Below are 27,093 nucleotides of genomic sequence, written 5' to 3'. Positions count from 1 at the left end.
AATGACATCTGGATTACAAAATGGTAAGAATGTTTTTTTGTTTTTTTTAAGTTGAAACATATCAGATCAGATGACATGTTTTATGATTTTGGCATGTTAATAGTTTGGATGTAATTGAATCATCCATCCATTTTCTACCGCTTGTCCCTTTCGGGGTCACGGGGGGTGCTCAGCTGCATTCGGGCGGTAGGCGGGGTACACCCTGGAAAAGTCACCACCTCATCACAGGGCCAACAATCACTAATCAGAATTTACCTGGAAGCATGGTTGACCATACTGTTATATTCAAGATTTGGCGTTTTTTGCATTGCACCACATTCATAACAATCATATCTGACCCTCAACACCAGTATTACTTAATGCATCATTGATTATTATTGATTATTTTCCACTACAGAGGGCACCGGGTCCCACTTAATTATTATTACTGAATTAGTAATCTTACTCTTGATTTTCATTGTATTCAATAATTATATCTAACCTACTTATAGTTTAACACAGGGGTGTCAAACGTACATTTTGCAAAGTAAATTTGCTAAGTAGTGAATATGAGCTGAAATTATTGAATGAAAGAAACTGCTGTTCTAAATGTGTCCACTAGATGTTGCAAAAGCAATTATTTCTATCTTTGTAGATTATGCTACATATGTTAAAAAAAAACAAAAAACACATGATGTTAGTGCACTAGTCGAGGAAAATGAGCAAACTACATAAATAACATGCTGTAATTTGATCTTTATATTATTTTTTTTAAATTTTGATGGATTTAAAATTAAGACCAATGAGTTGACTGATGAACATTATCACATAATTTATTCAGAAAGTATCAATAACGAGAAATAAAGATATGATACTATTAACCGCAACATGTAAGTGTAAAAAGAAACCCAACAACATTATGATTTGTACATTTACAGAATGTGCTTGCTCTATTTTAAAACAAAGAAAACAATCTGAAGTTGTCTTTAGTTTGACACCCCTGGTTTAACAAGATAAACCTTGTCAATATTAAAGCAGGTGTTAATCGCAAAGATTATTATCAAGGCTTAGGTTGATTACAAAAATAAATACTAATCAAATATAATGCAGAAAAATGTACTCATAAAAACGGATGGACAGACAATTACACAGTGCTAAAATAAATACATTCTAAATATATTAATACAAAATAATAATAATATATATGTTTCTTAAATATACTGTCAATAAAATGAAAGTGCTTTACCACGTTGGTTATATTTTTTGCGCTCAAGAAACATTATGACATTAGCTCCAGACTAAGTAGGCCTACTGAAATGAAATGTTTTTATTTAAACGGGGATAGCAGATCCATTCTATGTGTCATACTTGATCATTTCACAATATTACCATATTTTTGCTGAAAGGATTTAGTAGAGAACATCGACGATAAAGTTGCAACTTTTGGTCGCTGATAAAAAAAGCCTTGCCTGTACCGGAAGTAGCGTGACGTCAACAGTTGAAAGGTTCCTCACATTTCCCAATTGTTTTCAATGCAGCTAAAGCGATTTGGACCGAGAAAGCGACGATTAACCCATTAATTTGAGCGAGGATGCAAGATTCGTGGATGAGGAACGTCAGAGTGAAGGACTAGAATGCAGTGCAAGACATATCTTTTTTCGCTCTGACCGTAACTTAGGTACAAGCTGGCTCATTGGATTCCACACTCTCTCCTTTTTCTATTGTGGATCACGGATTTGTATTTTAAACCACCTCGGATACTATATCCTCTTGAAAATGAGAGTCGAGAACGCGAAATGGACATTCACAGTGACTTTTATCTCCACGACAATACATCGGCGAAACACTTTAGCTACGGAGCTAACGTGATAGCATCGTGCTTAACTGCATATAGAAACAAAATAAATAAACCCCTGACTGGAAGGATAGATAGAAAATCAACAATACTATTAAACCATGGACATGTAACTACACGGTTAATGCTTTCCAGCCTGGCGAAGGTTAACAATGCTGTTGCTAACGAGGCCATTGAAGCTAACTTAGCAACCGGACCTCACAGAGCTATGCTAAAAATATTAGCTATCCACCTACGCCAGCCAGCCCTCATCTGCTCATCAACACCCGTGCTCACCTGCGTTCCAGCGATCGACGGTGCGACGAAGGACTTCACCCGATCACAGATGCGGTCGGCGAGACGGAGGAAGTTAAGGTGAGTTTGGCGGCTAGCGCGTCTGCTATCCATCTCTCAGTCCTCCTGGTTGTGTTGCTGTAGTCCGCCGCTAATACACCGATCCCACCTACAACTTTCTTCTTTGCAGTCTTCATTGTTCATTAAACAAATTGCAAAAGATTCACCAACACAGATGTCCAGAATACTGTGGAATTTTGAGATGAAAACAGAGTTTTTTGTATAGGATTCAATGTGTCTGCATACTTCCCGTTCCAACGATTGACGTCACGCGCATATGTCATCATACATAGACATTTTCAACCGGAAGTTTAGCGGGAAATTTCAAATTGCACTTTATAAGTTAACCCGGCCGTATTGGCATGTGTTGCAATGTTAAGATTTCATCATTGATGTATAAACTATCAGACTGCGTGGTCGGTAGTAGTGGGTTTCAGTAGGCCTTTAGTGATAGTGATAGTGTCATTACTGCCACAAGTGGTGGAAAATTGTATTACAACTGAGTACCTGAATACAGCAGAGAGACAGATATTTGTTAGTGGCCCTCCAGTGGGCGCTCGCCCTATGGTATACAATGCTCTCTACAGAACAGATTTGATTTTGGTCTATTTATTTTGTCAGTTACAGGTGCACTTTTCTGTTTTTAAATACCTACTGCAAAACAAAGTCAAAGATCATCTTTACAGTGCATCTGGAAAGTATTCACAGAGCTTATTTTTTCCACATTTTGTTATGTTACAGCCTTAATCCAAATTGAAATCAATTCATTTTTGTCCTCAAAACTCTACAGAAAATACCCCACAATGACAATGTGAATTTTTAATTTGTTTTTCTCGCAAATGTATTGAAACTAAAACACACAAACATGTACATATATACAACATTTTTCAACACTTTGAAGATGCACCTTCCACAGCAATTCTAGCCACAAGCTTGGCACACTTATCTTTGAGCAGTTTCGCCCATTCCTCTATGCATCACCTCTCAAGTTCCATCAGGTAGGATGGAAAGCGTTGGTTTTCATTTTTTTATTAGATTAGTTTATTTCAAAGGGGACAATGCAATTTCATAAAACACATGGTTAAAAAAAGCCAGAATTAGCCAGAAGGCTAGTTTTCATCTGTAGTCTATCCCCTGGCCATGAAAAAGGCAGTACAATTACAATTTAAAAGAAAAAGCAAAGAAAGAGAGAGAAAAATAATAAAAGCTCACAATACATATGTAATGTTCAGGAAATAGATTGACCTAAACCCAAATAAGTGTTCCTGCATACGAGCCCGTACAGTATTTATCAGATGCAGAAGGGGGGTGTCCTTGTTTGATTTTGGTACCGGAATACAGCTTCCTCGGGAACATCAACAGTCTCACTGAGAGCACACAGACTATTTGCACCAGTGCATCATGGAGAGAACCACTATGGTGTTGGATCGCAGGCCTCCTGCCCTACCAGAGTGCAACGTTTCACCTTCCACCTTGGCCTTCGACCAGCGTTTCACATCGACTGCTCAGGGGATCTTGCTCATTGCCGAAATAGTAAGTTTGGAATGTGCAATTTATTGTGTAAATCCAATAATTTGGACCTTATGAAAGCTGCAAACCATAATCTCATCTAAGAACCTGTCCTCTGCAGTGGACATTAGTTGTTTGCATTACAGGGCATTTGTAACGCTAACAAAGTAAACAGAGCAAAACAAATGTCCACTGAAGAGGACACTGGTATATTGTACCATGCATGTAGCATAACAATGCATGTTTATAAAAGAATTTATTGTTGAATCTCTCAACTGAAATAACAATATTGCAGTAATGTTGATAGAAATGAAGCAATTGTCCTAACTTGTTGCATCACATGTAGGTAATTATGTGATAAAAAAAAAAAGAACAAAAACATAAAACTCAATAAAAATAACGGAAATACCTTTCATTGGCCAAAAAGACATCATGCAGGCAGTAACTAATCACTATTCTAATGAACAAAATACTGCATGAATGCACATCATAAGGCTAATTATCAGACAGATAAGTCACAATTTCTACATTTGTACTCTATCAAGTATGTTCCCAAGTGGCAGGTTTCAAGACTACTAACCAGTTCCTTTGAGGGTCGCACCCTAGGGACATGTACCCCTAAAATGTGTAATGAAAATATATCTTTCATGTAAATAATGTTTTTATAGAAGGTAAACTAACATTAAAAAAAAATAAAACAAACCTCAAGGAAACCGGATGTTAATCAAAAACACGTAACCGTATTCCTCCTCCGCCCACCGCCCCCTCATTGTCTTGCTTCCTTCCCAAATAAGCTGAGAAAAAAAAGTCAGGACTTCTATTCTAAAAAAAAACCCAACCCACATAGTCTGGCAGGCTGCCACTAATAGTACAAACGGCAGCAAAGGGAAGCGTTAGGATATATACAAATGCAGAAAGACAAAGTGTTGCATAATTTGAGGATGGTTCAGATTGGGTGATTTTTGTACATGAAGGTAATACTGTTTTAACATGAAAACTACTGAAGTGACTAATGGGGGATTTGGGGTATATTTTCATGTTTAACATTAGAATAGTTTCTGGGCTGTAATGTGAAACTTTCAGCAAGATACTTGCTTGAAACAGGAAAGGCAGGTTTGATTGTTTGTGAAGGGTATTTTGTTTCTTTAGCTGAAACCTTTATGATTCAGAGGCGCTCTTCGTTTTTTCTGCAAAGTTTTCTTTGATAGTCTTGATAATGTTACCATCCTGGAGTAAGTATTCATAGTGACCTAGTGACCCTAAAAACAACATATCTTCTTTTTTTTATTCTTCTTTCTATCCCCTTTAATCCCATTAATATAAATGGCAAATGGGTTATACTTGTATAGCACTTTACTACCTTCAAGGTACTCAAAACACCTTGACACTATTTCCACATTCACCCACACTTTCACACACTGATGGCGGGATCTGCCATGCAAGGCCCTAACCACGACCCATCAGGAGCAAGGGTGAAGTGTCTTGCTCAAGGACACAACGGACGTGACGAGGTTGGTAATAGGTGGGGATCGAACCAGGAACCCTCAGGTTGCTGGCACGGCCACTGTGCCACGCTGTCCCCAATTTATTAAATCTATTTAATAAAGTCAAATACAAAAAAGGCAACAAGAGAAGTATCCCACACTTCTATTTTGTAAAGTAAATCTGTACAGCAGATATGGGCATCTACATCAACAATATGATTTGTCTTAGTGGCTGGACAGGACAAAAAATAAATAAATAAATAAATAAAATAATCCTAAAAAAAAAAAAGACGTGTTTTTTGAATTGTGAATTGTGAATGACGTAGTTAACCTTCAAGTTGAAGTACCAATGTACGTGCAAATTTAAAATCGATTTTCAAAAAATGCATGCATGTGCACAAGAATGTCTGCGACTTGAGGACAATAGAGCAAACATTAGACCTTAAAAAAAAAAAAATATATATATATGTATTAAAACAATAACAATAATAATACAAACATATAGCAAACATTTCACGACCCTGTGCAGTACCTTTGCGGATTCCCTGGGAGTAAATGTAGATAAGAATCATCATAGATCCCCTTTAAGCATGTCCGAAAACAAATTCAATTATTGAACTACCATATATTGCAGCTCACTGGATTGTGTTCAACCAACATTTGAAAAGTCTTCGAGGTAATAGATTATAAAACTATGCTCAGAAAAGGTAGCTGAGGTGGAAATGAACTGATTTTGTACCTCGTCCCCCATGCATGTATACTAGGACAATGCAAGTAGTGTAATTTATTAGTTATTGCCAAAAGTATTTGGCCACCCATCCAAATGATCAGAATCAGGTGCCCTGATCACTTGGCCCAGCCACAGGTGTATAAAATCAAGCACTTAGGCATGGAGACTGTTTCTACAAACATTTGTGAAATAATGGGCTGTTCTCAGGAGCTCAGTGATTTCCAGCGTGGAACTGTCATAGGATGCCACCTGTGCAACAAATCCAGTCATGAAATTTTCTCGCTCCTAAGTATTCTAAAGTCAACTGTCGGCTTTATCATAAGAAAATGGAAGAGTTTGTAACAACAGCAACTCAGCCACTGGAGCTGGCCCCTTCTTCTTCCAACATGACTGTGCACCAGTGCACAAAGCAAGGTCCATAAAGACATGGATGACAAAGTCTGGTGTGGATGAACTTGACTGGCCTGCACAGAGTCCTGACCGGAACCCGACAGAACACCTCTGGGATGAATTAGAACGGAGACTGAGAGCCAGGCCTTCTCGACCAACATCAGTGTGTGACCTCACCAATGCGCTTTTTGGAAGAATGGTGGAAAATTCCAATAAACACACTCTGCAACGTTGTGGACAGCCTTCCCAGAAGAGTTGAAGCTGTAATAGCTGCAAAAGGTGGTCCGACATCATATTGAACCCTATGGGTTAGGAATGGGATGGCACTTCAAGTTCATATGTGAGTCAAGGCAGTTGACCAAATACTTTTGGCAATATAGTGTATAGCATCAACTAAAGCACAATACAAACATGAACCTGTGCTCTTCTCTCCTGCAGGTGTGTGGCATAATGGTGTGGATTCTGTTGGCAGGCACTGATTATTTTAATCTCTCTGCCCTGTGCATGGCCCTCTTTGTTTCCATCACTTGCTGGGTCATCACCCTGTGCCTCTTTATAATTTACCTCACCGGGACCCAAAACAGGATACCCAAGGTCCCCTGGACTACACTGGTAACACACACACAATTGAATATGTTTTTTTTACTGTACTTTTCATCTGTGGTCATGTGTTTGTCTTGGCTAGTCAGTGTGTTTGAACAGTGGTGACACAGCTCTCTATCTGCTGACAGCAGTGCTAGAAGTTTACTCACTGAAGACTACTGTCGCCGGACGTCACAACTACAACTGCTGGGCTGCGTCGTCTGTAAGACTTTTTAATTTGTATGACCGTGCAATACTAGAAGCTTTAGAATTAAGAGAAAGACAAGCAGTTTTTCCTCACAGATATGTGACTTAAACCCTAAAGTGCAAAGAAAACCAAGTTGAATTTACGTTCGTAATTGGGATTGGTGCGATATACAGCAGCAGTGTTTTTTATCCATAGGGCCGGGCCCATTGATGGGCCGCGAGTAACCCCTGGAGAGCCGTCCAAAAATAGCTGTTTCTCAGCTGTGCTCTGAATGGGCTGCAGTGGTACTCAGTTGTAATACAATATCAAACAAAGAGAAGTAGTCTGGAGCTAAAGTCAGAGAGAGATTTCTTAAGCGCAAAAATTATGACTAAAGTGGTGATGTTGTATTTTCATTTGCACTTTGAATTCATTTAAAGGCCTACTGAAATGAAAATGTTTTATTTAAACGGGAATAGCAGATCCATTCTATGTGTCATACTTGATCATTTTGCGATATTGCCATATTTTTGCTGAAAGGATTTAGTATAGAACAACGTCGATAAAGTTCGCAACTTTTGGTCTCTGATCAAAAAAACCCTTGCCCCTATCGGAAGTAGCGTGACGTTGTCAGTTGTTCACTCCCTCATATTTTCCTATTGTTTTCAACGCAGCTAGAGCTATTCGGACCATTACCCCATTAATTTGAGCGAGGATGAAAGATTTGTGGACGAGGAACGTTAGAGTGACGGACTAGAATGCAGTGAAATACATGTTTTTTTTCGCTCTGACCGTAACTTAGGTACAAGCTGGCTCATTGGATTCCACACTCCTTTTTCTATTGTGGATCACGGATTTGTATTTTAAACCACCTCGGATACTATATCCTCTTGAAAATGAGAGTCGAGAACGCGAAATGGACATTCAGTGCCTTTTATCTCCACGACAATACATCGGCGAAACGCTTTAGCTACGAGCTAACGTGATAGCATCGTGCTTTAAATGCATATAGAAACAAAAAAAATAAACCCCTGACTGGAAGGATAGATAGAAAATCAACAATACTATTAAACCGTGGACATGTAAATACACGGTTAATGCTTTCCAGGCTGGCGAAGGTTAACAATGCTGTGCTAACGACGCCATTGAAGCCTACTTAGCAACGGGACCGCACAGAGCTATGCTAAAAACATTACCTCTCCACCTACGCCAGCCAGCCTTCATCTGCTCATCAACACCCGTGCTCACCTGCGTTCCAGCGATCGGCGGAAGGAAGAAGGACTTCACCCGATGCGTTTGGCGGCCCGGAGACGTAGGAAGTCAAGGTGAGGTCGCCGGCTAGCGAGTCTGCTCTCCAACAAAGTCCTCCTGGTTGTGTTGCTGTAGTCCGCTGCTAATACACCGATCCCACCTACAACTGTCTTCTTTGCAGCCTTCATTGTTCATTAAACAAATTGCAAAAGATGTCCAGAATACTGTGGAATTATGAAATGAAAACAGAGCTTTTTGTATAGGATTCTACGGGGTACCATAACTTCCGTTAAACTGACTACGTCACGCGCATACGTCATCATACCGCAACGTTTCAGCCGGATATTTCCCGGGAAATTTTAAATGTCACTTTATAAGTTAACCCGGCCGTATTGGCATGTGTTGCAATGTTAAGATTTCATCATTGATATATAAACTATCAGACTGCGTGGTCGGTAGTAGTGGGTTTCAGTAGGCCTTTAAGTTGAGTTAGATTTTTTATTCTTATTTTAGCACTGTGTAATTCTATGTAATTTTTTTTCATCAGTTTTTATGAGTCCCTTTGTTTGCAGTATATCTGATTAATATTTATGTTTGTATTCAGCCTGACTGACACCTTGACAATAATCTTTGTAATTAACACATGCTTTCATGTCATTTGACAAGGTTTATACTGTTAAACTGTAAGTAGGTTAGACATAATTAGTGATTACGATTCAAAACTAGAGTAAGATTATTAATTCAGTGTTAATATTTGAGAGGGTCCTGGCCCCCTCTGTAGTGGAAAAGTCTTGGCCCGATGTCAGAAAGGTTAAGAACCCCTGACATACAGTAAATAGTGTGACGATCTGTCACTTCATTTCTGTTTGTTTCCTTGTTTTGTATTCACTTTCTGTCAGTGCTCTTGTTTTGTTTCCACTTCCTGAATGGAAGTGCGCGCTGTGTTTTTCCCCTCACCTGCTGTTGATTGCCATCCGGTTCACACCTGCTGCCAATAAGCATGTTCCTATTTATGCCTGTCTTGCGCACTACTCAGTGCTCGAGGATTGACTATTGTTTAGAACTATACATGCAAGACTGCTTCATTTTCCTGTTGATGATATTAAAAGCATCTTACCTTCTCTTCGCTCTCCTGGTTCCTGCATCTTGGGGTCACTACTATTGCAGCCATGCGAGTTCCTGACAAATAGACTGCTTTTGACTGAAAACAGAATCATTGGGTATATTTTCGGAATCGCAAGCTGCAAATGCTACTTACAAAAATGTTGGGATATTCGGGTGAAATTTTACGAAAAAACCTAAAATTGCTCTGAATGTCCAACTTGTCAATGTTTCAGTACTTTTGTACAACAATGTGCTCTTTAACAAGGATCTGTGTCAAATTCTCCACGTCAGGTTGGACTGTTAGTTTGGATTTCATGTTTCCTGCCATCATTTCCAGTTTGGTGCTCTTATTCTATTTTTCTGTTTCCTGTTTGGTATCGTATGTGGCACCTTACTTTTGTTTGATGGTTCTAGTCAGCGACATTAGGGCTGCAACTAACAACTGTTTTGATAGCTGACTAGTATTTTATAGTACACTTCATAATCGGTTTACTAATCAGATAATGACATGTACATATACTCAATTGTTCTTATTTAGTTCTTGGCTTTTAATTCAGGTTAATATATTTTTAGGCTAATCAAGACAATAAATATGACTACTTAATTCAGAAATATTAACTTATACCAGGAATCTCCAAACTCTTTTCTTTTGAGAGCTACTTTTATTTGAAATCGCCAAGAGCTACTCATATTAGTAACGTGTATTTTGATAGCTTATTTGAACCCAACTCCTAGAGAACAAGCTTGTTTTTCCAGAACATTAAGAACATGTTGGTATCCACAACTCACATTTTGAATTAAAAATCAACAACAAAAAATTGGTTAATCAATTTTGTACGTCTTGTATTTCAGTATGCATTTCCTTCTAGTTCAGCTTTTTTAATCACTACTAGGGCTACTTTGAAAAAAAAATACAGATTTTGGGTTTTATTTTTTATGATTGGCAACATTTAAATTGTATTGAACAGTGCAGTGCGGTCACTGTCTCCGTGCTATTTAGTGGTAATCTGTCATGCGATAGAGGCAAATTGTCTAAAGTAAACAGTTATACATATAGTGGACTTTGAGCAAATAATATTTGATCTTTTGGTGAGCTACCTAAAATTACCTGCTGAGCTACCGGGAGCTTACAAGGTTTAAGTTGTCCCGACTATCATTGAAAAATTGAATTTGTCGGCTCCAAATTTTATTTTAAATTTTTGTAGACAATGTCATCAAATCAATGCACCCGGAATAGGTTACTGTAGATATGAATTGCCCTTTTCAGGTACTTGTCTTCTCCGAGTCTAGGCAAGTAGAGGCAAAGAGTCAGGGCATCTCATTGGTAAAACATTTTTTGGTAGCACATGTTTTGACAATGAAGTAAACCGTTGGAAATTGGTTGAGATATAAGCAGTTTATGATTTATTTCCAATATCAAATGTGTCCTAGGGTTATTAAAACACATATACTGCAACTGTAACACATTGTGTTTATATTCACATGTTCATTTATTTGTCATCACTAACGGACTAACCAGTCAGATTTCTTAATATTCTTTTCTTTCTTCTTCCCCCAGTGTTTCGCATTCCTGACAGCAGTGTCTTATGGAGGCAGCAGCTACCTCAGCTACCGTGCCTGGAAAGCCACTGAAGAAGAGCAATAGTACTGTGTCGTATTTTGTTGTGTTTCCTTGTCAAGGAATTTGTGCTCTTACTGTAAGAGGCCAATGCTTATTCCAGTCAAACCTGTACAACTATGCCACATATGAGCGTAGATGCCATCAACTAGCTTTTAATGAGCAGGAAAACAATGTAAAAAACAAACGATGATACATTCAGTTCAGATCAGTTCAGTTCAGTTCAGTTTCAGTTTATTTCGAACATGCATACGATACAATGTAATGCATCACATATTTCCAGTTGTTTCATTACAGCACGTCCGAAAAGGAGTAGGAAGAAGCTGAGCTTATTTAATCCTACCCCTTTTCATACCATAGCAATTGTATCCCATTTTCTTGTTCTCTGTAACAGAACAGTGAATAAATCATATACCATAGTAAGTAAACAAATATTAAATACATACAGTAAGTATTCTTTATCTAAAAAAAAAAAAAAAAAAAAGAGGGTTCAATATCTTCATCATAATTATTGTTCTGTTGTACTTTGTGAACACCTGTACTTTGAACAGTCTCTTACACTGAATCATATTGGTGCTTTGTTTGATTTCCTTAGGTAATCCATTCCATAATGTAATTCCACATACGGATATGCTAAAGGTTTTAAGTGTTGTACGAGCATACAAATGTACAACTAAATGCCTGTTCAAGAATAGAGCTAAATATTCAGAAAGTATGCAAATATCTCACCATTTTTAGCTCTCTCAACGCACTCATATAGGCCCAAATCTCTGATAGCCAGTGCTGGAAATGCAGAAGTGCAGTGCCAGTGAGGAGGAAGAGTGAAACATGATAGAGAATTAATAATAGTGCTTGTGATTGTGCATGAAAAAGTTGAAAACAAGTCAATGAAACAGCTGTGAGAGCTTGGTTGGCTGGTAAAATGTATTTCGAAAAATGTACACAGTGTCAATATTATACATCACATATTTTACATATTTTCTTTACAACATGTCCAAAAAGGAGTAGGAAGAAGCAGGGATTATCCAATCCTCCCCTTTTCTTATGGACTCTGCGTTCTGCCTTATTAATGGGAACAAAACTTGAATGACTCTCCACCGCTGTGGGCAATGGCTACACGTTCGTTGTGCATATTGATTTTAAAAACATTCCACACCATAGCAATTATTAACACATACTTCCTGTTCTCAATTTACATCAATGTGTTCTAAATACATCGGCTCTTATCATAGGTAGTTGAATCAGTTACGATTCGCTTATGAGATGGATGATATTTCATTTTCAATAAACTCATGACGTGACTCAGAATTCTTCTTCTTTGTACTTTTTAAACACTTGTAATTTGAACCGCCTCTTAAACTGGATCATATTAGTATTTTGTTTGATTTCTTTACTTAATCCATTCCATAATTTAATTACACATACTGATATGCTAAAGGACTTAAGTGTTGTACTTGCATACATATGTTTTAAGTTAGATTTTCCTCTAAGGTTATATTTTAACTCTTTTGTTGAGAAGAATTGTTGGACATTCCTGGGTAGCAGGTTATAGTTTGCTTTGTGCTTAATTTTAGCAGTTTGCAAATGCACCAAATCATTGAATTTCAATATTTTGGATTTTATAAAGTGTTTGTATGTTCTCTGTATCCAACATTATGTATTTTTCTGACTGATCTTTTTTGTAACACAGTTAGAGAATAAAGTGTAATTTAGTAATTATTTCCCCGTATTTCTGCACAATAACTCAGATATGCTGACACTAGCGAGCAGTAGAGAACATGAAGTGAACTTTACTTCTGCGTCAGACAGAACTTAGGATAACTTGTTTCTCTTGGTTCTTACACTGAGTCAGGGTGTATTATTTCATATATGTATCTTTATTATTTCGCTGTGCTGTTACTTTATGTTACTTTTTTGTGTCACATATGAACATTAATTTTCTGTAAACAGTGTGATCATGGTCATGTTATGTTGCAACCTGCACCGATTTGACACACTCACTTTAGATCTGGTTTTAAGAATATGCTTTCAGTGGCCTTGTGGATTAGATCATGGGTTCTTAACCTTTTTGCCCTCGTGGCCTGACCTATCCAATACAGAGGAGCCCGCGGCCCACTCAAATATTAACACTAAATTAGTACTTTGATTTTATCGTATTCAGTAATTACATCTAACCTGCTTAGAGTACAGTCTAACAGGATAAACCTTGTCAAATGATATGAAACCATGTGTTAATCACAAAAAATCCACTATGGACTGGACTTTCACAATATTATGTCAGACCCACTCGACATCCATTGCTTTCGGTCTCCCCTAGAGGGGGGGGAGGTTACCCACATATGCGGTCCTCTCCAAGGTTTCTCATAGTCATTCACATCGACGTCCCACTGGGGTGAGTTTTTCCTTGCCCTTATGTGGGCTCTGTACCGAGGATGTCGTTGTGACTTGTGCAGCCCTTTGAGACTCTTGTGATTTTGGGCTATACAAATTGTCATGTCTGTTCATGTTTTTGTTTTGGTCATGCGTCATGTCTGTTCATGTTTTTGTTTTGGCCATGTGTTTGTTTTTTTGGACTCTTTTTAGTTCCTGGTTGCACTTCCTTGTTTGGTTTGGTTTCCATGGTCACCCATTAGTTTTCACCTGTCTTGTCACGCACCTGTTTCACGTTTCGAGTCACGCACCTGTTTTCACTGATCATTAAATCTTTCTGTTTCTGTTGTTCGTCCTGGCGTCCTCAAACATTCACACTCCTGCCACTCTGATGATCCATGCTGCTCTTTTTCATGTTTTTGCTCATACCAAGTAAGTTTTGTTTATTAAGACCACAGTTAGTGTTTTTGTTTCTTTGTTCATAGTTTTTGTGCCCACGTGCATGTCTTTTGTTTCTTAGTCAAGTTTGTGTTTCCGCCTTTGTGCGCGCCTTTTGTTTGCTTCCTTTTTTTTGTAGTTTATTAGTGTTAAAAAATAAATAATGTATTTAAATTCACGCCTTGCCCGCGCCAATTTTCCTTTGCCTTCCGGAGAAGCAAACCCCAAGAATCAAGTCATGACACAAATAAACATTGATTGATTGATGATTGAAAAATATTATCAAGGCTAAGGTCAGTAAGATTACAATATAAATACTAAAAAAATATACTGCAGAAAAAAAGATGACTCATAAAAACTGATGACAAATAAATGTACAGTACATACAATTATGGAGCGCTAGAAAAATTAATATATTCTAACTATAATAATAATACATTAAAATGATATGTTCTTAAAAAAATTAAAGTTCAAATGAAAATTCAGCTTCACCACTTTAGTCATAATTTTTGCATATAGGAAACTTCTCTGTGACTTTGGCTCTAGACTTTGTCTGTTTGATAGGGGTGTAATGTAATACAAATTTAATTACATTACATTATTGTGGCAGAGCAAAATATTGATACTGTGGCGGGCCCTAGGACCATGCTCACACTCAGCAGAATGGGTGTGTGGTTTTTATGTCTTCTTGGGCACACTGTTAAGGTGCCGTTGTTGTGATATGAACATTTATGTTGGCAGTCTTACAATAAAGACCTGAGAGAAACAAAGTTGTGTTTCCTGCATTTGCAACATCGGTGACCCCGACAATGTTTCACGCAGAAGAAGAAGTTGTGTCTTCATTGGCCATGTCGCCCCAAATCCAGCAACCTGCATTTGTCGCCGCAGCGACGAAGCTTCGGGAGTTCTTGCAGAGCGACCCGGTATCATGGTTCCAGCACATCGAGGCACTTTTCCACCTGCAAAGAATCACCGGCGCCGACTCCCGGTATTACATGGTTGTAACAGCCCTCGATCAGACAACCACTCGCCGTGCTATGCAGCTGTTGCGAACACCTCCACAGAACGGCAAATACGCTGCCCTCAAGGATATTCTGCTTCGGAGATTTACTCTAACTGACGCGTAGAGAGAGGGCAGATAGACTTCTTTCCCTGCCTATTTTGGGCGATAGTACCACGGTGGATTTGATGGATAATATGCTGTCGCTGTTGGGCTCCGATGAGAGCTGGTGCCGCCATTTTTTCGAAGGTAAAGTAAAGTTAAAGTACCAATGATTGTCACACACACTAGGTGTGGTGAAATTTGTCCTCTGCATTTGACCCATCCCCTTGTTCACCCCCTGGGAGGTGAGGGGAGCAGTGGGCAGCAGTGGTGCCGCGCCCAGGAAGACTTGGTTCGTGGTTATCACCAGGTCCCGGTGCGTGCCGAGGACGTGCCCAAGACCGCAGTAATAACCCTGTTTGAGCTTTTTGAGTTCCTGCGTATGCCTTTTGACCTGAAGGGGGGCAGCACAAACTTTTCAAAGCTTAATGGACTCTGTGTTGTGCGGCATCAATTTTGTGTTTGTTTACTGTATCTTGATGACATTTTGGTGGCAAGTCCTTCAGCTGAGGAGCACCGGTCACACCTAATGCAGGTGTTCACACGTCTTGACGAGCACAGCCTGAACGTCAATCCTTCTTAATGTCAGGTTGGGCTGTCGGAGATCGATTTCTTAGGTCACCGCATTTCCTCGCTGGCCACGATTCCTTTGCCTTCAAAAGTGCCCTACGACCCTGACATCCGCGCACTCAAGACTGACGGTACGGCGCTCATGCTCGAGAAGATGATGGTTCAGGATGGCAGACCCGCTCTCCTCTGCGATGTTTCCACTGGCCGCCCCCGTCTGGTAGTCCCAGTGGACTGGCGCCGCTGGGTTTTTGACACAATCCACTCCCTCTTGCACCCTGGCGTTCGGGCTTTCATCAAGTTGGTTGGTGCTAAGTTTGTTTGGCCTTGCCTGAGGTAGGATGTTAGGCATTGGGAAGCCACATGCGTGGCATGTCAGCGTGCCATGGACCATCAGCACACTAAGGCTGCCCTCGAACCATTTCCGATTCCAGTCAGGCAGTTTGACCACATACACGTGGACTTAGTTGGCTCCCTGCCTCCATCGCAGGGTTATACGCACTTGCTCACCATGGTAGATGGCACCACCAGATGGCCAGAATCGGTTCCTGTTTCCTCCACTGCCTCTGTAGACATTGCCCGTGCATTTCTGTCAGTCTAGGTTGCGCATTTTCACTGGTCACTTAAAGCAGCTTTGCACGCAGCACTCTCTGATAGCAATTGGATTGACCGTTTACCTTGGGTCATGCTCAGATTGCGCTCAGCCCCCGCTAAATTGGTGTTCGGTCAGCCACTTCGTGTTCCGGGGGAGTTTTTGCCTGAGGGTTTTGCCTGAGGGTTTCCCCCCGCGACTTTTTCCCTTTTTGTTGAGGGGACCCTTGGCTCCTGGCCCAGTCAACCACAGTTTCCCGAAGTCATTTGTTCCGTCGTAGCATAAGTCTACCCGTTTTGTTTTTGTATGTTGCGACGCCCACTGTTCACCCCTCCAATCCCCTTACGATGGCCCATTTAGGGTGCTGGAACGCGGCCCTAAAAGCTTTGTGCTTGGTATGGGCGGGCGCAGGGAATGTGTTTCTGTGGACAGGCTTAAACCGACGCATTGTGTTGCAGGTGAGGAACTACTGCCGGGCCAAGTCCCCACCTGAGGTCACCCTCCAAAGTCCTTCACCTCCACCGGCCCCTGATATTTGTTCTGCCCCACAGGTCGCACTCGCTCCTCCGCGGGAAGGATATTGTACGGCAGGTGAGTAAGGCCCCTTGGAAGGTTTTCGTTTTCCCCATAACTTGCTGTCTGGGTGTTCAGAGGGGTGTGGCGGGCACTAGGACCATGCTCACACTCAGCAGAATAGGTGTGGTTTTTATGTCTTCTTGGGCACACTGTTAAGGTGCCGTTGTTGTGATATGAACATTCTCATGTTGGTAGTCTTGCAATAAAGACCTGAGAGGAACAACGTTGTGTTTCCTGCATTTGGCACAATACATAACTAAAACAGTGGCTTCATTTCTTCATTTATTGTTTTTAACATAAACGGATGCAGTCTGAGTCATTTAGAGCAGTGTTTTTCAACCACTGTGCCGTGAGATACAGTCTGGTGTGCCGTGGGAGATTATATAATATCACCTAATTGGGTTAAAAATATTTTTTTGCAAACCAGTAATTATGATCCGCAAAAAATGTGCCGTTGTTAAGTGTCAGTACTGTCTAGAGCCCAGCAGACTAACCATGTAATACTCTTCCATATCAGTAGGTGGCAGCCTGTAGCTAATTGCTTTGTCATGATCACAATATGCTGGAGGCAGCATGCAGATCAAAAGGTATTCAATGCTTAAACCAAAAATAAACAGAAGACGGGTGCCGCTAAGAAAAGGCATTGAAGCTTAGGGATGGCTATGCAGAACGAAACTAAAACTGAACTGGCTACAAAGTAAACAAAAACAGAATGCTGGACGACAACAAAGACTTACAGCGTGTGGAGCAGAGACGGTGTCCACAAAGTACATCCGAACATGACATGACAATCAACAATGTCCCTGCAATAAAGCATAGCGACAACTTAAATAGCCTCGATTGTTAAAACAAACCAGGTGTGGGGAATAGCGCTTAGGAAGACATGAAACTGCTACAGGAAAATATCAACAAAACAGAAAAAGCCACCAAAATAGGAGCGCAAGACAAGAACTAAAACACTACACACAGGAAGACTCCAGAAAAGTCCAAATAAGTCCCGGCGTGATGTGACAGGTCGTGACAGTACACCTACATTGAGACAAGAGCTATAGTGATGCATGGTTGGTTATGGTTTGAATGTACAAACCCCGTTTCTATATGAGTTGGGAAATTGTGTTAGATGTAAATATAAACAGGATACAATGATTTGCAAATCCTTTTCAACCCATATTCAATTGAATGCACTACAAAGACAAGATATTTGATGTTCAAACTCATAAACTTTTTTTTTTTTTTGCAAATAATAATTAACTTAGAATTTCATGGCTGCAACATGTGCCAAAGTGGTTGGGAAAGGGCATGTTCACCACTGTGTTACATGGCCTTTCCTTTTAACAACACTCAGTAAACGTTTGGGAACTGAGGAGACACATTTATTAAGCTTCTCAGTGTCATGATCCATGGTCCGGATCATGTTTTGTTTAGTTATGCTGTTAGTTTTGGACTTCCTTAGTTCCTGGTTTCACTTCCTGGTTTTGTCTTGTTTCCATGGTTACTCATTAGTTTCACCTGTTCCACGTTTGGACTCACACACACCGGTCTCACGTTTTCACATTTTGAGTCACGTACCTGCTGTCACTATTATTTAAGCTCCCAGTTGCCAGGCTGTCTTCCTGGCAACATCACCTTCTCTTCACTAGATAACTTTTACCCATGCTTCCATAGTTCCAGCTGAACTTTCTATGCCAAGTAAGTTTTTGTTTATTGTTCATAGTTTTGTGCCCACGTGCATGTCTTTTGTTTCATAGTCTAGTTTTGTATTTCTGCCTATTTGCGCACCTTTTGTTTTCATAGTCTTTTTACCTCCGCTGTGAGCGCCTTTTGTTTATAACTTTTTGAGCCTTGTTAGTGTAAAATAAAATCATGTCCTTACCTCCACGCCATATCCGCTTCAGTTCATTTGCACCACGGGAGAACAAATCACGCCAAAGACCAAGTCCTGACAGATGTTGCCAGCAAAAAAGTTCTCCCGCAAAATTGGACGAGGGAGCGTGGGAAGTCCTGCGCGCTATGGAGGCGGAAACACTTCGCCATTCCCCCATGGAGCGCAAGGATCTCATGTGGGGTCCGACCGGCAAACTGGTGCCGATCAGCTCCGTTTGGAGGACGTCAGGGAAGGTGAGCGGACAGCATGCGGCGCTCCCGCAAGCTCCTCCCCCTCCGGGCGGAAATGGGCCGCAGCCTGCCCGGCTTACCCAGGATGACATCACAGACCAGGATTTTTTTTTCAAGACTTTTTCTTTTGATCACTCACCTCCAGCAAAAGACTGTAAAAACATTATAAGACATTATCAGGACATGTTTTTACAAATTAGATCCTGTCAGTCACAGTCACCCAGTTTTCATGCCACGCCCCCAGAACTCAAGCCACGCCCAAGTCACACAATTATTTTTTTTCACCCACTCAATCCCAGGAAGAAAGACTTTTTGGACAGTTTGGAGGGGAAGATTCTGCCCCCCTCCTGACCTCCCTCCACCCACCCCAAAAGACGGTTCCAGACCGCGGGGAGCGCGTCCGGAATCCGCTCCTTGAGGGGGGGGGGGCTAGGGCTGGGAACTGTTCAGGTGGGGTGGGTCAGCATCGCCATGCCAAGCCACAGCCTCCAGCTCGGCCACCACCACCTGTCTTTCGACCTGCCAAGCCACAGCCACCAGCACGGCCGCCACCACCAGTCTTTTGACCTGCCAAGCCACAGCCTCCAGCTAGGCCACCTCCACCAGCTCCACGCCAAGCGCCACCAGTCGCAGCTCCACGCCAAGCGCCACCAGTCGCAGCTCCACGCCAAGCGCCACCAGTCGCAGCTCCACGCCAAGTTCCGCTACCTGCTCCACGCCGCCAAGTGCCGCCAGTCGCAGCTTCACGACGCCAAGTGCCGCCAGTCGCAGCTTCACGACGCCAAGTGCCGCCAGTCGCAGCTCCACGCCGCCAAGTGCCGCCAGTCGCAGCTCCACGCCGCCAAGTGCCGCCAGTCGCAGCTCCACGACGCCAAGTGCCGCCAGTCGCAGCTCCACGACGCCAAGTGCCGCCAGTCGCAGCTCCACGACGCCAAGTGCCGCCAGTCGCAGCTCCACGACGCCAAGTGCCGCCAGTCGCAGCTCCACGACTCCAAGTGCCGCCAGTCGCAGCTCCACGACTCCAAGTGCCGCCAGTCGCAGCTCCACGACGCCAAGTGCCGCCAGTCGCAGCCCCAAGCCAATACCAAGCACCCCCAAGCCAAGACCAAGACCCCCCACGCCAAGACCAAGACCCACGCCAAGACCAAGACCAAGACCCCCTACGCCAAGACCAATACCAAGACCCCCAACGCCAAGACCAAGACCCCCACCAAGACCAAGACCAAGACCCTCGCCAAGACCCACCAAGCCAAGACTCAAGCCAAGACCCACCAAGCCAAGACTCAAGCCAAGACCCACCAAGCCAGGACTCAAGCCAAGACCCTGACCCAAGCCAAGACCCTCCAATCCGCCAAGAACCACGCCGCCAAGAACCACGCCGCCAAGTACCGCCATGCCAAGACCCCCCAAGCCTCCAAGAACCACGCCGCCGGGACCCAAGCCATGACCCTTCAAGCCGCCAGGACCCAAGCCAAGAACCCCCATGCCAAGACCAGGACCCCCCATGCCAAGACCAGGACCCGCGCCAAGCTTCGCCGCCTGACGCCCCAGGCCAAGCTTCGCCGCCTGACGCCCCAGGCCAAGCTTCTCCGCCTGCTTCGTCGGCTGCACCCGCGTCATCTGCTACCACCACGACGACAACGCGCCTGCCTTCTCGTCGGCCACGGATATGGCCGCTACCTGGTCGTCCGCCACGCCAAGTGCGCCGATCTCCTCGTCCGCCACGGATGTGGCCCTTCCCGGGTCGCCCACCTGGTCAGGTACAGTGGCGGTCTACGCGTCGCCGGCACCTGATTCTGCCCCGGTGGATTCGGGGACACGTGGTCTGGCGACCCACCGCCATGTCCCCCTCCCGCCCTCCCATGACTCTTGTTCATTTTTTTGGTTTTGGACATCTGGTATCTGTCCTTGAGGAGGGGGTTCTGTCATGATCCATGGTCCGGATCATGTTTTGTTTAGTTATGCTGTTAGTTTTGGACTTCCTTAGTTCCTGGTTTCACTTCCTGGTTTTGTTTTGTTTCCATGGTTACTCATTAGTTTCACCTGTTCCACGTTTGGACTCACACACACCTGTCTCACGTTTTCACATTTTGAGTCACGTACCTGCTGTCACTATTATTTAAGCTCCCAGTTGCCAGGCTGTCTTCCTGGCAACATCACCTTCTCTTCACTAGATAACTTTTACCCATGCTTCCATAGTTCCAGCTGAACTTTCTATGCCAAGTAAGTTTTTGTTTATTGTTCATAGTTTTGTGCCCACGTGCATGTCTTTTGTTTCATAGTCTAGTTTTGTATTTCTGCCTATTTGCGCACCTTTTGTTTTCATAGTCTTTTTACCTCCGCTGTGAGCGCCTTTTGTTTATAACTTTTTGAGCCTTGTTAGTGTAAAATAAAATCATGTCCTTGCCTCCACGCCATATCCGCTTCAGTTCATTTGCACCACGGGAGAACAAATCACGCCAAAGACCAAGTCCTGACACTCAGGTGGAATTCTTTCCCATTCTTGCTTGATGTACAGCTTAAGTTGTTCAACAATCTGGGGGTCTCCGTTGTGGTATTTTAGGCTTCATAATGCGGCACACATTTTCAATGGGAGACAGGTCTGGAGTACAGGCAGGCCAGTCTAGTACCTGCACTCTTTTACTATGAAGCCACGTTGATGTAACACGTGGCTTGGCATTGTCTTGCTGAAATAAGCAGGGGCGTCCATGGTAACGTTGCTTGGATGGCAACATATGTTGCTCCAAAACCTGTGTGTACCTTTCAGCATTAATGGCGCCTTCACAGATGTGTAAATTACCCATGTCTTGGGCACTAATACACCCCCAGACCATCACAGATGCTGGCTTTTCAACTTTGCGCCTATATCAATCCGGATGGTTCTTTTCCTCTTTGGTCTGGAGGACACGACGTCCAAAGTTTCCAAAAACAATTTGAAATGTGGACTTGTCAGACCACAGGACACTTTTCCACTTTGTATCAGTCCATCTTAGATGAGCTCTGGCCCAGCGAAGCCGACGGCGTTTCTGGGTGTTGTTGATAAACGGTTTTCGCCTTGCGTAGGAGAGTTTTAACTTGCACTTACAGATGTAGCAACCAACTGTAGTTACTGACAGTGGGTTTCTGAAGTGTTCCTGAGCCCATGTGGTGATATCCTTTACACACTGATGTCGCTTGTTGATGCAGTACAGCCTGAGGGATGGAAGGTCACAGGCTTAGCTGCTTACGTGCAGTGATTTCTCCAGATTCTCTGAACCCTTTGATGATATTACGGACCGTAGATGGTGAAATCCCTAAATTCCTTGCAATAGCTGGTTGAGAAAAGTTTTTCTTAAACTGTTCAACAATTTGCTCATGCATTAGTTGACAAAGTGGTGACCCTCGCCCCATCCTTGTTTGTGAATGACTGAGCATTTCATGGAATCTAATTTTATACCCAATCATGGCACCCACCTGTTCCCAATTTGCCTGTTCACCTGTGGGATGTTCCAAATAAGTGTTTGATGAGCATTCCTCAACTTTATCAGTATTTATTGCCACCTTTCCCAACTTCTTTGTCACGTGTTGATGGCATCAAATTCTAAAGTTAATGATTATTTGCAAAAAAAAAAAGTTTATCAATTTGAACATCAAATATGTTGTCTTTGTAGCATATTCAATTGAATATGGGTTGAAAATGATTTGCAAATCATGGTATTCCGTTTATATTTACATCTGACACAATTTCCCAAGTCATATGGAAACGGGGTTTGTAAATCCAACACTTGTGAGAACAACTTTTTACTGTCAATATTGGCTACTGAGTTTCATTTTTGTATGTTTTCTGCTGGTGGTGTGCCTCCGCATTTTTTCAATGAAAAAAATTTGCTTTGGCTCAAAAAAGGTTGAAAAACACTGATTTAGAGTGTTGGGCAGTAGCTCGCTACAACTAGAAAAGCTACACATCCACTGGGTTTCTTTAAAAAAAAAAAAAAAAGAAACCCAGTGGATGCGTTTGGATAAAACAATGCCCAAAACATTTACTTTTAGTTGTTTAACTTGTAAGCCCAAATCAAAACTGCTCTCGACATCGAGGACGTGGAACACACAGTTAAGAACACGCATAAAGGTGAGTTGAGTTCATGAAAAGTTTTATTGCACATAACTATTATAAACCGTTCCCAATCATCTTGACATAAAAACAATGACATGTGTGTTATAGATAGACGCCATTTTTATTTACTGTAGGCAGAGAAAATGAATAACATTATAGGGGTGGGCCAAAGAAAAGGCACACTTAAATTAATACAGTGGGTGTGGGGACCCCCAGGGGGAGTTGTAGGGCTAAATGACAGTTAATAGTAATGGACCCTTATTGGGGCCATTTCGTTCCATATGTACACTCTCATTACATTAACAATATTACTTATATAATAACTTAAAATGTAGAAGTTGGAGAGGAATTTCATTGTGTTGACTCTGTTCCACAGTCAGGAAAATATGTTTACTTTAAATATGTTCAGTTTTATTGATATCCGTTCATGTAAAGATACAATTTGTTAAAGGGGAAGTGGACTTTTTGGGGGGGAATTTTGCCTATTGTTCACAATCATTATAAATGATTTGACAACAGATGATTTTTTTTTCCCCTGCATTCTAAATATTGAATAAATGCGATCAAAATTCTGCTTATAATGGAGCCTATGGGAGTTGCTCTATTCTGCCTATAAAGCCCTTAAAAAACAATAAAACACCTCCATTAAGGTTTTATATACATGACATAAGTATATATGTAATCTAGTAACGGGCACATTTATAATACAATTTAATATTCACATATTTTGATCATTTTAAGCATATGCGGCACATTATTTTAAAATCTCATCACAGCATTTGCTTTTTTTTTAACACTATAACTGATTACTACTTACTGCTGACTTTATGAGAGCCAACAAACATAACAAAACATCACTTACTGTACAATGCCTACTGTCATTGGGATGGCAAATGATAGAATCTTGTTATATTCTCATTTAGATGAGGAATGATTTATAATCCTCGCAAAGAAAAGGGAGGTGGAGCTAAGAGTCTTTACGTTTCGTTCTCGCCATTTCCGGGTATAAATTGGCTACGGGTCTAAATACGTCCTCAGCCTTCTTCTATTCAGGTGAGATGTAATGTAAGATTTATGATCTACAATAAACCTTTAGAGCAGGGAGGCGATAATTAATTAATCATAATCCTCACTCTTTAGGTAAAAAAAAATAATTGTGGGAGAAAACAAGCGCCTTCTCAAGTCTTTCTTGCGATGTCTTCAGGCCTAAATTGTTTTTCAAGTTGCCCAAGTTCTCAGCTTATGATCACAACGTTCTACTATACAATTGAGAGGCATGATTTATAATTTTGCACAAACTTTTACAAACCCAGAGGCGACACAGCAGCTCGCCGGCTCAGTATGTCAATAGCTGCAGAAGTTAGTTACCGCTTTGTGATCAAGGAGTTGCTAAAAGTAGTTTATCTCTGTTATCTTTTATTATAACAATGTTGCGTATACAATACATGGTTAATACGCAGGTCATGACATGTAAATGGAGTATTTTTGCCGGTGTTTCTGTTTTTTTTAAAGGGCTTTATACACAGTGTGTGTACAGTGCATCTTAATTTGTCATCACTAATTGTCAAATTAAATTCTTCCTTTTGTTAAGTTTTTCCATTGTTTCGCATATCTGCCTCAGCTACCGTGACTGAAAAGACAACAAAGCAGAGCAGTGGTTTGATGTCTTCTTTTGCTCCCTTTTCGAATAATTTCTTCTGTTACTGTAAGAGGTCAATGCTTATTCCAGTTAAACCTGTATAACCATGCCACATATGAGCGTAGGCCTCAACAAAGCGTTTGAAGTGCAGGAAACCAGTATAAAATCAAATGGTAAGCTAATTAAATTGCTCAAAGATACAGTTTATTTACCCTTAAATAAATAATTTTTGTTGTTGATAAAAATGCAGTTTGAAAGAGGTTAATAATGATAAGACAAAATATATAGTAATATACGGTAAATAAAACATGACCAACAACATTACCAAAAATTATAAATCCATCACTTCTTCGGTTAATCTTAACAATCATTGGGAATCATTTAATGATTTGTTTCAGTATATATATTTTGTATCAAATATCCATAGTAAGATGTTCATTGAAGAGTAAGTAAATATTTTTGAAGCTTCTGTAATCCATCAAAACTAAACTATGAAGCTGGCATGCCTTTAACCCGCGTAAGTGCTATTTGGGTTCACCACTCCGTTTGGGTCGATCAATCCCCAATGAGCTCCCAGTCCAGTGATCCCAGCCCCGTTGAAACGGCCACTCAGGATTCGGAGCTCGGCATCCGGGTAAGTGGGGTAAAAGTTAAAGGAGGTCTGTAACGCAGCATCACAAGTTGATGCATGTTTTTGTGGATGAATAAGTAACAGTGTCAAACAAAGTACGGTAATGATCATCACCTGTGTAGGCTGGCCACTGATCAAACTGCGGCCTGTGCTGGTCACTAATATCAGCTGATAGATGTAGTTGGAGGTGAAGTATTTACCAGACACCTGAAACATTAAATGCAATGTGCAGACTTTAAGACACATGGTTCCAGAACATTCAGGTAGAAGACATTTTCATTCTAGTTTGAGCATACTTGCTACTACTATGATTGTTTAATGTGAAGAAGAAACACTTCCCTTTGATAAAGTGAGTGTCAAACCTGAATAATTTTTTCTCCTGGGTGCAGTATCATTTCCAGTGGTTGGCCAACTGCTCGGCCAATTTGATTAGTCCAAATATAGTCATAGCGCAATTGAAGTCTGCATAAAATCACAACAAAATACAAACTATTTAGGGATGGTGAATATATTACCATACAGAACAATGTTGTTCGGAACTCTAATATTGAAAATCCCTTGGAGAAGAAGATACTGACCCAACGATGTAAGCGGAATTTAGCTCCCAAACCCGAACTGCTGTGATTCTACCGATTCCTTGTGTCGCAAATGACGTTCCACTACCACTTCCAACCGTTGGGGAGAAAGAGTAATGGTCCTGGAAAGCTGCAGAGTCAAACAATCGCACGGTTAAAGTACTGCTGCTCCCTGTCATAAATGCTGAACATTTGGCGACATTCTGCAGTAAAAGGGTCTCTCACGTATTTGTGCCAGGCAAGTTGTACAGAGCATGCACAGGAACAGGTACACAATCATTGCGGAGGTTGTAAATAGTCAGCTCTAAAACCAATCATTGAAAATAACCTTAGTGAATCAGAGTATAATAAACATCCCAAAAAAATATCAAGTAGCTTTTGAGTAACAGTATGATACAATACACAAACACTTACATACTTGTACATATAATGCATCAAGCTCACCTCTGACTTGTTGTGTGAAGAGAAGATCAACTTGTGTAAGCAAAGTGAGGCGACAATGTCCCTTATGAAGCCCGGAACGCCCTCCCTCATGTCGCTCAAACAGACACAGACACATACTTTTAACCCTAACATTCCATCTTGGCTGCCACTGACAGCTGAATGATGGTCTTGGTTATGCTTATGATTCATTTGTGTTTATCAAGTTACATTAAGGGATATTTTCACAACTCAATATGTCAAAAAAGGGTAGGAAGAAGTTGAGATTTACCTACCCTTATTATATACTCTGTATTATTTTCACAGATGCATCACAACATTCGCTTTTTTCTTCGACGACAACACCAGTGCGCATCATACATAACCATCATACAGCAGTATTGCTAAATGCTAAACAAGATATACAAACTATCATAATAAAACAATCACTTACTGTACAGTGTCTGCTCTCACTAGGATGCCAACTGATGGGATGTTCATATAAAGTGCCGCTAACGAGCGTCTTTTTGTGTCTATCTCGCCATCTTTGGTATAAGTTGGATGTCAAAGTCACGATTTTTTTCCTTTTTTTCTTTTTTTTATTGAGACAAAGATTATTTATGTATTTAAAGGCCTACTGAAAGCCACTACTACTGACCACGCAGTCTGATAGTTTATATATCAATGATGAAATCTTAACATTGCAACACATGCCAATACGGCCGGGTTAACTTATAAAGTGACATTTAAAATTTCCCGGGAAATATCCGGCTGAAACGTTGCGGTATGATGACGTATGCGCGTGACGTAGTCAGTTTAACGGAAGTTATGGTACCCCGTAGAATCCTATACAAAAAGCTCTGTTTTCATTTCATAATTCCACAGTATTCTGGACATCTTTTGCAATTTGTTTAATGAACAATGAAGGCTGCAAAGAAGACAGTTGTAGGTGG

The 27,093-nt window shown here is 41.3% G+C and overlaps 2 protein-coding genes across 2 annotated transcripts; one reads left to right on the top strand and one right to left on the bottom strand.

The window, feature by feature from the left end:
• Window positions 1-3,526: 3,526 nt before the first annotated feature.
• On the top strand, window positions 3,527-14,166 carry cmtm8b (CKLF-like MARVEL transmembrane domain containing 8b). The gene is made up of 4 exons (XM_062064309.1): window positions 3,527-3,700; window positions 6,719-6,892; window positions 6,966-7,085; window positions 10,963-14,166. The coding sequence occupies exons 1-4, from the start codon at window positions 3,569-3,571 to the stop codon at window positions 11,047-11,049; spliced, it is 513 nt and encodes a 170-aa protein (XP_061920293.1). The 5' UTR covers window positions 3,527-3,568; the 3' UTR covers window positions 11,050-14,166.
• Window positions 14,167-22,895: 8,729 nt separating this feature from the next.
• LOC133660725 (zymogen granule membrane protein 16-like) lies at window positions 22,896-26,210 on the bottom strand. The gene is made up of 6 exons (XM_062064308.1): window positions 26,165-26,210; window positions 25,946-26,024; window positions 25,724-25,850; window positions 25,508-25,607; window positions 25,260-25,352; window positions 22,896-25,175 (listed from the first exon to the last, which is right to left on the bottom strand). Exons 2-6 carry the CDS (start codon window positions 25,998-26,000, stop codon window positions 25,023-25,025), a joined length of 528 nt encoding a protein of 175 aa, XP_061920292.1. The 5' UTR covers window positions 26,001-26,024; window positions 26,165-26,210; the 3' UTR covers window positions 22,896-25,022.
• Window positions 26,211-27,093: the final 883 nt, after the last annotated feature.

The sequence above is a fragment of the Entelurus aequoreus genome, linkage group LG11, assembly GCF_033978785.1.
Source record: "Entelurus aequoreus isolate RoL-2023_Sb linkage group LG11, RoL_Eaeq_v1.1, whole genome shotgun sequence".
NCBI classification, from domain to species: domain Eukaryota; kingdom Metazoa; phylum Chordata; class Actinopteri; order Syngnathiformes; family Syngnathidae; genus Entelurus; species Entelurus aequoreus.
Note: the sequence above shows the minus strand (reverse complement) of the source record. Positions and strands in the feature narration are given on the sequence as shown.

Excerpts from the sequence above, each read along its gene's own strand:
- cmtm8b (XM_062064309.1), top strand. The coding sequence starts at position 3,569 with ATGGAGAGAACCACTATGGTGTTGGATCGCAGGCCTCCTGCCCTACCA. Across the intron at positions 3,701-6,718 it reads TCTTGCTCATTGCCGAAATA|GTGTGTGGCATAATGGTGTG; the intron begins GTAAGTTTGGAA and ends TCTCTCCTGCAG. Across the intron at positions 6,893-6,965 it reads AGGTCCCCTGGACTACACTG|TCAGTGTGTTTGAACAGTGG; the intron begins GTAACACACACA and ends TGTCTTGGCTAG.
- LOC133660725 (XM_062064308.1), bottom strand. The coding sequence starts at position 26,000 with ATGATTGTGTACCTGTTCCTGTGCATGCTCTGTACAACTTGCCTGGCA. Across the intron at positions 25,608-25,723 it reads AATTCCGCTTACATCGTTGG|ACTTCAATTGCGCTATGACT; the intron begins GTCAGTATCTTC and ends GATTTTATGCAG. Across the intron at positions 25,353-25,507 it reads CAGGAGAAAAAATTATTCAG|GTGTCTGGTAAATACTTCAC; the intron begins GTTTGACACTCA and ends TTAATGTTTCAG.